General features: G+C 37.4%; 1 protein-coding gene across 1 annotated transcript in view; it reads right to left on the reverse strand.

Annotated features, from left to right (window-relative positions):
* LOC133660496 (dual specificity protein kinase CLK2-like) overlaps positions 1-11,568 on the reverse strand; it is a gene marked incomplete at its 5' end in the record, with an annotated part of 15,129 nt that extends 3,561 nt beyond the window's left edge. The window contains 5 exons of the mRNA XM_062064034.1: positions 7,366-7,541; positions 7,606-7,687; positions 11,088-11,167; positions 11,236-11,318; positions 11,400-11,568. Of these exons, the coding sequence (XP_061920018.1) occupies positions 7,366-7,541; positions 7,606-7,687; positions 11,088-11,167; positions 11,236-11,318; positions 11,400-11,568 (590 nt within the window). The remainder of the gene's footprint in view (positions 1-7,365; positions 7,542-7,605; positions 7,688-11,087; positions 11,168-11,235; positions 11,319-11,399) is intronic.
* Positions 11,569-11,987: the final 419 nt, after the last annotated feature.

Consider the following 11,987-nt stretch of genomic DNA (forward strand, 5'->3'; position numbering starts at 1 on the left):
GCAGTCCTGCCGTGTGTTGACTTGTGTGTGATATCATGTGCGATACAATCAGTCCTGCAGAGTGTTGACTTGTGTGTGATATCATGTGCGATACAAGCAGTCCTGCAGAGTGTTGACTTGTGTGTGTGATATCATGTGCGATACAAGCAGTCCTGCAGCGTGTTGACTTGTGTGTGATATCATGTGCGATACAAGCAGTCCTGCAGTGTGTTGACTTGTGTTTGATATCATGTGCGATACAATCAGTCCTGCAGAGTGTTGACTTGTGTGTGATATCATGTGCGATACAAGCAGTCCTGCAGCGTGTTTACTTGTGTGTGATATCATGTGTGATACAAGCAGTCCTGCAGCGTGTTTACTTGTGTGTGATATCATGTGCGATACAATCAGTCCTGCAGCGTGTTGACTTGTGTGCGTGATATCATGTGCGATACAAGCAGTCCTGCAGCGTGTTTACTTGTGTGTGATATCATGTGTGATACAAGCAGTCCTGCAGCGTGTTGACTTGTGTGCGTGATATCATGTGCGATACAAGTAGTCCTGCAGCGTGTTGACATGTGTGTGATATCATGTGCGAAACAAGCAGTCCTGCAGAGTGTTGACTTGTGTGTGATATCATGTGCGATACAAGCAGTCCTGCAGAGTGTTGACTTGTGTGTGATATCATGTGCGATACAGGCAGTCCTGCAGAGTGTTGACTTGTGTGTGATATCATGTGCGATACAAGCAGTCCTGCAGCGTGTTGACTTGTGTGTGATATCATGTGTGATACAAGCAGTCCTGCAGCGTGTTGACTTGTGTGTGATACCATGTGCGATACAGGCAGTCCTGCAGTGTGTTGACTTGTGTGTGATATCATGTGCGATACAATCAGTCCTGCAGAGTGTTGACTTGTGTGTGATATCATGTGCGATACAAGCAGTCCTGCAGAGTGTTGACTTGTGTGTGATATCATGTGCGATACAAGCAGTCCTGCAGCGTGTTGACTTGTGTGTGATATCATGTGTGATACAAGCAGTCCTGCAGCGTGTTGACTTGTGTGTGATACCATGTGCGATACAGGCAGTCCTGCAGTGTGTTGACTTGTGTGTGATATCATGTGCGATACAATCAGTCCTGCAGAGTGTTGACTTGTGTGTGATATCATGTGCGATACAAGCAGTCCTGCAGCGTGTTGACTTGTGTGTGATACCATGTGCGATACAGGCAGTCCTGCAGTGTGTTGACTTGTGTGTGATATCATGTGCGATACAAGCAGTCTTGCAGTGTGTTTACTATTATGTGTGATATCATGTGCAATACAAGCAGTCTTGCGGTGTGTTTACTTGTGTGTGATACCATATGCGATACAAGCAGTTGCATCATGTTTGCTTGTGTGTGATACCATTTCAGATACAAGCAGTCCTACAGCATGTTCACTTGTGTGTGATATCATGTGCGATACAAGCAGTCCTGCATCAAATTTAATTGTGTGTTATATCATGTGCGATACAAGCAGTCCTGCGGTGTGTTTACTTGTGTGTGATATCATGTGCGATACAAGCAGTCATGCAGCTTGTTTACTTGTGTGCGATATCATGTGCGATACAAGCAGTCCTGCGGAGTGTTTGCTTGGGTGTGATATCATGTGCGATACAAGCAGTCCTGCAGAGTGTTGACTTGTGTGTGATATCATGTGCGATACAAGCAGTCCTGCAACATGTTTACTTGTGTGTGATATCATGTGTGATACAAGCAGTCCTGCAGCGTGTTGACTTGTGTGCGTGATATCATGTGTGATACAAGCAGTCCTGCAGCGTGTTTACTTGTGTGTGATATCATGTGTGATACAAGCAGTCCTGCAGCGTGTTGACTTGTGTGCGTGATATCATGTGCGATACAAGCAGTCCTGCAGCGTGTTAACATGTGTGTGATATCATGTGCGATACAAGCAGGGTGTACAAAGCTGACAGATAGTTAACATCTAAATAAACAACATTTCTTCTACTTTACTAAAGTCATTTCCAAAAGGTAAACATGCTAGGCTATAGGCTAGTAGCAACAAGCAGCTACACAACAGCTAAGCACACAATAGCACAGCAGCTAGACATAAGTAATAACAATAAATAATAAAAGGTGACAATATCAACAAGTATCAAATAATTATAGTTACATGTTACTTACACATACAAAGTCTCCAAGGCATATGAGAAAGTATCCAGTAACAAACGTGTCTGCAATACTCAGCCTAACTTCATGAATTATTGTGACTTTTAGGTTAGTGATTTTAATAGCTACTTTTGTCTTTTCTAATAACAATAATAATAATAATAATAATAATAATAATAATAATAATAATAATAATAATAATAATAATAATAGAGTTGTGTACAAACAAGTTTTATTATGAAAAATGAAAGATGTAATACGTACATTTATTCATATCCATAATGATATCATAATGTATCGTATTCTATACATATTAATGTGTTTCTTGGAAGCGAGATGACAAGCAGATCAAAAAGTACACTCACACACACACACACACACACACACACACATGCACACACACACACACACGCAAGCACGCACACACACACACACGCCAAGGTTGGAGGTGACAACACACACTGGCAGCCTTGTGAGTGTGATATCAGCACGTCATCATAAGTCAATGTGAGCAGTGTGTGTGTGTGTGTGTGTGTGTGTGTGTGTGTGTGTGTGTGTGTGTGTGTGTGTGTGTGTGTGTGTGTGTGTGTGTGTGTGTAAAGCAGCAAAGTAGTATTTACAATCAACAAAAATATTGTCAAGAGTCCAGTTTTGCACAAGTAAACAATCTGCAGGACTGCTTGTATCACACATGATATCACACACAAGTAAACAATCTGCAGGACTGCTTGTATCACACATGATATCACACACAAGTAAACAAGCTGCAGGACTGCTTGTATCACCCATGATATCACACACAAGTAAACAATCTGCAGGACTGCTTGTATCACACATGATATCACACACAAGTAAACAATCTGCAGGACTGCTTGTATCACACATGATATCACACACAAGTAAACAAGCTGCAGGACTGCTTGTATCACCCATGATATCACACACAAGTAAACACGCTGCAGGGCTGCTTGTATCACACATGATATCACACACAAGTAAACACGCTGCAGGACTGCTTGTATCACACATGATATCACACACAAGTAAACATGCTGCAGGACTGCTTGTATCACACATGATATCACACACAAGTAAACAAGCTGCAGGACTGCTTGTATCACACATGATATCACACACAAGTAAACACGCTGCAGGACTGCTTGTATCACACATGATATCACACACAAGTAAACAATCTGCAGGACTGCTTGTATCGCACATGATATCACACACAAGTAAACACGCTGCAGGGCTGCTTGTATCACACATGATATCACACACAAGTAAACATGCTGCAGGACTGCTTGTATCACACATGATATCACACACAAGTAAACACGCTGCAGGACTGCTTGTATCACACATGATATCACACACAAGTAAACAAGCTGCAGGACTGCTTGTATCACACATGATATCACACACAAGTAAACATGCTGCAGGGCTGCTTGTATCACACATGATATCACACACAAGTAAACACGCTGCAGGGCTGCTTGTATCACACATGATATCACACACAAGTAAACACGCTGCAGGACTGCTTGTATCACACATGATATCACACACAAGTAAACACGCTGCAGGACTGCTTGTATCGCACATGATATCACACAGGCAAGTAAACAATCTACATGACTGCTTGAATCGCACATGATATCACACACAGATAAACACTGCAGGACTGCTTGTATCGCACATCACATCACTCACGAGTAAACACTCTGCAGGACTGCTTGTATCGCACATGATATCACACACAAGTAAACATGCTGCAGGACCGCTTGTATCGCACATAACATCCCACACAAGTAAATACTGCGGGACTGCTTGTATCGCACATGATATCACACAAGTAAACACGCTGCAGGACTGCTTGTATCGCACATGATATCACACACAAGTAAACACGCTGCAGGACTGCTTGTATTGCACATGATATCACACACAAGTAAACACGCTGCAGGACTGCATGTATCACACATGATATCACACACAAGTAAACACGCTGCAGGACTGCTTGTATCACCCATGATATCCCAGACAAGTAAACACGCTGCAGGACTGCTTGTATCACCCATGATATCCCAGACAAGTAAACACGCTGCAGGACTGCTTGTATTGCACATGATATCCCAGACAAGTAAACACGCTGCAGGACTGCTTGTATCGCACATGATATCACAGACAAGTAAACACGCTGCCGGACTGCTTGTATCGCACATGATATCACACACAAGTAAACACGCTGCAGGACTGCTTGTATCACACATGATATCCCAGACAAGTAAGCACTCTGCAGGACTGCTTGTATCGCACATGATATCACACACAAGTAAACACGCTGCAGGACTGTTTGTATCGCACATGATATCACAGACATGTAAACACGCTGCAGATCTGCTTGTATCACATTTTAAAAGAAGTCAACTTTTAAAAAGGATGTGTAAAATGTCAATAAACACATTTAAAACAATGAAAAAGTATTCCCAGCCCCCTCCTGCTCCATCACAGATAACAAAATAATGTTGTTGTGTCTCACAACAACAGCGCTTGTCCTGCAATTTAAAAGGTTCTGGGTTCAAATCCCAGTTGGGGCTAATAAAGTAATAAACTTTGTACATTAATGTTTCAACGATGCTAAAATTGTTGCATTGCACTCAAGAAACAAATACAATTCTTGAACAATTTATTTGCCATGAATGTGTTTTAGTAGAGTGCAAATGTTCATCAAACAAATCAAGATGATATCAATAATTCATACGAGGCCTTCAAACTAAATGTAATTCATCTTTTCCTTTCACCTCCCTCCTAAATAGTCAACAACTGCTAGCAAGAGGCAGCTATCAAGAATACTCTAGGTTGTGTGCACATAGCATCAGTACACATGGCATGCAGTATCATGCATGCTAACATTTACAGTATTTGAGGCATGACCATTACTTCTTACCTGGGCATGCTGACATCATCAAAACAAACAACAACAACAACAACACAGACAACACCGTCTGTGTTTGCTAGCACTAACAGCAGCATTAGCATGTAGCAACGTTGTTCAACATTTTAAACCACAACTTCAAAACAGTGGCTGACAAAGTCCACTCTCACTGGGGTGTCAACTCATGGGATGGTTGTATCTTTCAGCACATGCTCAGAATCATCCCCACTCCTAAAATGATGGATATATTTGCATATATCCATACACAATGTACATATATACATACATATATATGCACTTACTGTATACAGTATGCACACATATACATACATACATACACACATAAATGTAAATATGTATACGTATATTTACACATATATATACACATATGCATATATTCAAATATATACATATAAACTCATATATACATATCTATATACACATACATATATACACATATATACTGTACATATATACTGTACATATATATATATGTATATATATATATATATATATATATATATATATATATATATATATATACATACATATATATATATATATATATATATATATATATACATATACATATATATATATATATATATACATATATATATATATATATATATACATATATATGTATATATATATATATATACATATATATGTATATATATATACATATATATATATATATATATATATATATATACATATATATGTATATATATATATATATACATATATATGTATATATATATATATATACATATATATGTATATATATATACATATATATATATATTATATATATATATATATATATATATATATATATAATTTTACAAAATATTTGATTTATTTGTTTATATACATATATATATATATATATATTTGATTTATTTGTTTATATATATATATATACATATATATATATATATATATATATATATATATATATATATGTATATATATATATATATATATATATATATATATATAAACAAATAAATCAAATATTTTGTAAAAAATATATATATACATATATATATATATGTATAAAAATAAAAATATAAAAAATATATCTAAAAATATCTTTAAAAAAATATATTTTTATAAAGATTTTGTTTTACAAAATATTTGATTTATTTGTTTATATATATATATATATATATATATATATATATATATATATATATATATATATATATATATAAACAAAATCTTTATAAATATATCTTTATAAATATATATATATATATATATATATATATATATATATATATATATATATATATATATATATATATATATATATATATATATATAAACAAATAAATCAAATATTTTGTAAAACAAAATCTTTATAAAAATATATTTTTTTAAAGATATTTTTAAATATATTTATATTATAAAGATTTTGTTTTACAAAATATTTGATTTATTCGTTTATATATATATATATATATATATATATATATATATATATATATATATATATATATATATATATATAGTATTTATTTGTTTATATATATATATATATATATATATATATATATATATATATATATATATATATATATATATATATATATAGTATTTATTTGTTTATATATATATATATATATATATATATATATATATATATATATATATATATATATATATATATATATATATATATATATATATATATATATATAAACAAATAAATCAAATATCTTGTAAAACAAAATCTTTATAAAAATATATTTTTTTAAAGATATTTTTAGGCCACCAGAAGGATATTTTCTAACCTGTTTTGAACAAGTTTCATTCTGATTATTATACCAAATAATACATTGGCACAATCAGCTTGAATCAAACATCCAATCTGAATCAAATTGTTACCCGGGAATCGGAATCGGATCAAATCTTTAGGTCCTAAATAGTGGCAAATATAATTACAATACCAATTGTCAGAATCGCTCTGAATGGAGGATGGATTCTGGATCGAATCATCACCCCAGGAGTCGAATTGAATCGTATGGTGCCCAAAGACTCCCAGCCCGACACTAAAAAGCCTGCCCCTCACGCCCCCGCCCGCACCCCTCTACTGTAGGGGGGGCACCCAGCACGTCCTCCAGACCCGTTCAGCTCCCCCAGTCAGCGAGGGGCGCAGGCAGGATGGCGCTAACTACGTCAAACTACAGCGCCAAGTCGCCGGCCAATGAGGTCACCTTGACAGCGGACCAATCAAAAGGCAGCACCGACCTCCAGGTGCCGCAGTCTACCTGAGGTCCGGACTCTCGCTCCCGACCACGGACCTCGGCGGCCGCTGGGCCGGCGCCAAGAAAGGATGGCGGAGGGCGCGGGAGAGCGAGATGCGCTGGGAAGGCTCGTACTCCAGCATCTTCTCCAGCAGGTCCAAGAACTGCTGGTGTTCCCCGGCCTGGGAGCGGATGCACTCCTGGGTCGGGACGGAGGGAAAGGTCAAGAGCGGCCGGACGGCGGGCGGGGGAGGAGGCGCTCACCCGTAGAGGTCTGCACTTGGCTCTCACGTGCCGCCCAGACTTGGAGATATCCTTCCGGCCATGTTGGAAGTAGACCTGCTTCCTGGTACAAGACACACCAGAATCAACCTGCCGCCTTTTCACTGCAAAATCACACTCAAGTTCTTGGGGACCCGAAAGGGTCCCACTCATTAAAGTGTCAAAAATAAGTCAACATTTGTTTATTTTTTTTAACTTTCAACGCTCAAGTCTCTCGATCAACTTCAGATCCATCCATTGTTAGTTTTTATTTCTATTTATTTATTTCATGCTGTTTTTGTTATAAAAGATATGTTTTTTCTTCTGGCAAACACACAAAATATATAATACTTTTAAAGTTGAATATTTGATGTGAAGTATTTGGAGCCTTAAATGTCAATAATTCATAGCATTGATTTTAATTCATTATTATTTTTAAACAATGACATTTTTTTTTTAAAAATCACACTAAAATTTTTGGGGACCCTAAAGGGTCCCACTCATTAAAGACGTAAAAATAAGTCAAATATTTAGGTGTTTTTTAAATTTATTTTCAAAACTTAAGTCTCCAGATCAGGGGTCACCAACGCGGTGCCCGCGGGCACCAGGTGGCCCGTAAGGACCAGATGAGTAGCCAGCTGGCCTGTTCTAAAAATAGCTCAAATAGCAGCACTTACCAGTGAGCTGCCTCTATTTTTTAAATTTTATTTATTTACTAGCAAGCTGGTCTCGTTTTGCCCGACATTTTTAATTCTAAGAGAGACAAAACTCAAATAGAATTTGAAAATCCAAGAAAATATTTTAAAGACTTGGTCTTCACTTGTTTAAATAAATTCATTATTTTTTTTACTTTGCCTTTTATAACTTTCAGAAAGACAATTTTAGAGAAAAAATACAACCTTAAAAATGATTTTAGGATTTTTAAACACATATACCTTTTTACCTTTTAAATTCCTTCCTCTTCTTTCCTGACAATTTAAATCAATGTTCAAGTAAATGTCTTTTTTTTTATTGTAAAGAATAATAAATACATTTTAATTTAATTCTTCATTTTAGCTTCTGTTTTTTCGACGAAGAATATTTGTGAAATATTTCTTCAAATTTATTATGATTAAAATTATTCTGGCAAATCTAGAAAATCTGTAGAATCAAATTTAAATCTTATTTCAAAGTCTTTTGAATTTCTTTTAAAATTTTTGTTCTGGAAAATCTAGAAGAAATAATGATTTGTCTTTGTTAGAAATATAGCTTGGTCCAATTTGTTATATATTCTAACAACGTGCAGATTGTATTTTAACCTATTTAAAACATGTCATCAAAATTCTAAAATTAATCTTAGTCAGGAAAAATGACTAATGATGTTCCATAAATTTTATTTTTTATTTTTTCAAGAAGATTCGAATTAGCTAGTTTTTCTCTTCTTTTTTTCGGTTGAATTTTGAATTGTAAAGAGTAGAAATTGAAGATAAACTATGTTTCAAAATTTTATTGTCATTTTTTTTGTGCTTTCTCCTCTTTTAAACCGTTCAATTAAGTGTAAATATCATGAATTATTAATAATAACATAGAGTTAAAGGTAAATTGAGCAAATTGGCTATTTTCGGCAATTTATTTAAGTGTGTATCAAACTGGTAGCTCTTCGCATTAATCACTACCCAAGAAGTAGCTCTTGGTTTCAAAAAGGTTGGTGACCCCTGCTCCAGATCAACTTCAGATCCCTCCAACGATTATGTTTTTATAAACTTTTCATGTTTTTATTGTTTTCAAATAAAACTTTTTTTTTTGTAAAGCACAAAAAATAATATGTAATATTTTCCCCAAAAAATATATTTCAAAGTGTAATATTTGATGTGAAGTATTTGGAGCCTTAAATATGTCAACAACATTTTGATTCATTATTATTTTTGAGCAAAGACATTAAAAAAAAACAAAAAAACAATCACACTGAAATTCTTGGGGACCCAAAAGGGTCCCAATCATTTTTTATTTTTTTTTACTTCCAAAACTTAAGTCTCTAGATCAACTTCAGATCTATTCATTCGTTAAAAAAAAAAAAAGATATTCTTTTAATTTTTTTGTTTTTGTTTTATGCCCTTTTTGCCAAATAAAACTATGTTTTTAAATGGCAATCACAAAATATGCAATATTTCCCTCCCAAAAAAAGGCATATTTTGAAAAAGGTAATTGGAGCCTTATTAAATTAATCAATTATAACATTGATTTTAGATCCTTATTATTTTTTGAGCAATGAAATCACGCCCTTTCATATACCTGTTTCACCCAGACCCGGTTTATGTTTGTCGATTAGTGTCACCACCTGCTGCTGCCACTAATCCAGCCCTTCATATACCCGTTTCACCCAGCCCCGTTTTCTGTTTGTCAACTAGTGTCACCACCTGCTGCCGCCACTAATCCGCCCCTTCATATACCTGTTTCACCCAGCCTCGGTTTCTGTTTGCCAACTAGTGTCACCACCTGCTGCCGCCACTAATCCACCCCTTCATATACCCGTTTCACCCAGCCCCGTTGTCTGTCAACTTGTGTCACCACCTGCTGCCACCACTAAATTTCCCCTTCATATACCCGTTTCACCCACCCCCGTTGTCTGTTTGTCAACTAGTGTCACCACCTGCTGCCGCCACTAAATTTCCCCTTCATATATCTGTTTCACCCAGCCCCGGTTTCTGTTTGTTGATTAGTGTGACCACGTGCTGCTGCCAATAATCCACCCCTTCATATACCCGTTTCACCTAGCCCCGTTTTCTGTTTGTCAACTAGTGACACCACCTGCTGCCGCCACTAATCCGCCCCTTCATATACCTGTTTCACCCAGCCTCGGTTTCTGTTTGCCAACTAGTGTCACCACCTGCTGCCGCCACTAATCCACCCCTTCATATACCCGTTTCACCCAGCCCCGTTGTCTGTCAACTAGTGTCACCACCTGCTGCCGCCACTAATCCACCCGTTCATATACCCGTTTCACCCAGCCCCGTTGTCTGTCAACTAGTGTCACCACCTGCTGCCGCCACTAAATTTCCCCTTCATATACCCGTTTCACCCAGCCCCGTTGTCTGTTTGTCAACTAGTGTCACCACCTGCTGCCGCCACTAAATTTCCCCTTCATATATCTGTTTCACCCAGCCCCGGTTTCTGTTTGTTGATTAGTGTGACCACGTGCTGCTGCCAATAATCCACCCGTTCATATACCCGTTTCACCTAGCCCCGTTTTCTGTTTGTCAACTAGTGACACCACCTGCTGCCGACACTAATCCACTCCTTCATATACCCGTTTCACCCAGCCCTGGTTTCTGTTTGTCGTTTAGTTTCACCACCTGCTGCCGCCACTAATCCAGCCCTTCATATACCCGTTTCACCAATCTCCGGTTTCTGTTTGTCAACTATTGTCACCACCTGCTGCCGCCACTAATCCACCCCTTCATTAACCCGTTTCACCATGCCGGAGTGAAGGATTTGAAGTGTGCCACCTGCTTGTCCGTATCATCCTTTGAGGGATGGGTCCATGAATGTGCTCCATCATGGCGAGATGTTCCTCATTGTCGTGAGTCTGCACAGACACAAGACCACGCTCAGCGTCCTGGCGACCCTCCACACCCGCAGTGGTGGCACACTGACCGGGTAGAGCGTGGATCCTTGGTAGTACTCGAAGAGAATGCAGCCGATGCTCCACACGTCGCAGGGGTGACTCCAGCCCAGCTCTGCAGGAGACCAGAGGGAGGAGCTTGAAGAGCCGCAAACAAGACCAGCGGGACTTCGCGGTCCCAGTATCCGGTACTGACCCAGAATCACCTCTGGGGCCCGGTAGTGACGCGTGGAGACGACGGTGGAGTGATGCTCGTGCTCGAAGGTGGCGCTGCCGAAGTCCACCACGCGGACCGACGTGTCGCAAAGTCGCTTTTCAGGACACTTCTGCAGAGAAGACAGACTCTGGGAGCAAGACACCAGACTTCATTGGCGGGTCACATGGTCCCAACTCTGAGGACCTCCAGCTGACCAAAGTCTTGCTCAAATACACCACGATACAACACTGAATATAATACAACACTGAATACTATACATTACTGAATATAACACAACACTGAATACATTACAATACAACACTGAATAGAGTACAACACTGAATACAATACAACACTGAATACAAAACAACACTGAATACAATACAACACTGAATAGAGTACAACACTGAATACAATACAACACTGAATATAATACAACACTGAATAGAGTACAACACTGAATACAATACAACACTGAATATAATACAACACTGAATAGAGTACAACACTGAATACAATACAACACTAAATATAATACAACACTGAATAGAGTACAACACTGAATACAATACAACACTGAATACAATA

This window comes from Entelurus aequoreus, linkage group LG11, assembly GCF_033978785.1.
Source record: "Entelurus aequoreus isolate RoL-2023_Sb linkage group LG11, RoL_Eaeq_v1.1, whole genome shotgun sequence".
Lineage (NCBI taxonomy): Eukaryota > Metazoa > Chordata > Actinopteri > Syngnathiformes > Syngnathidae > Entelurus > Entelurus aequoreus.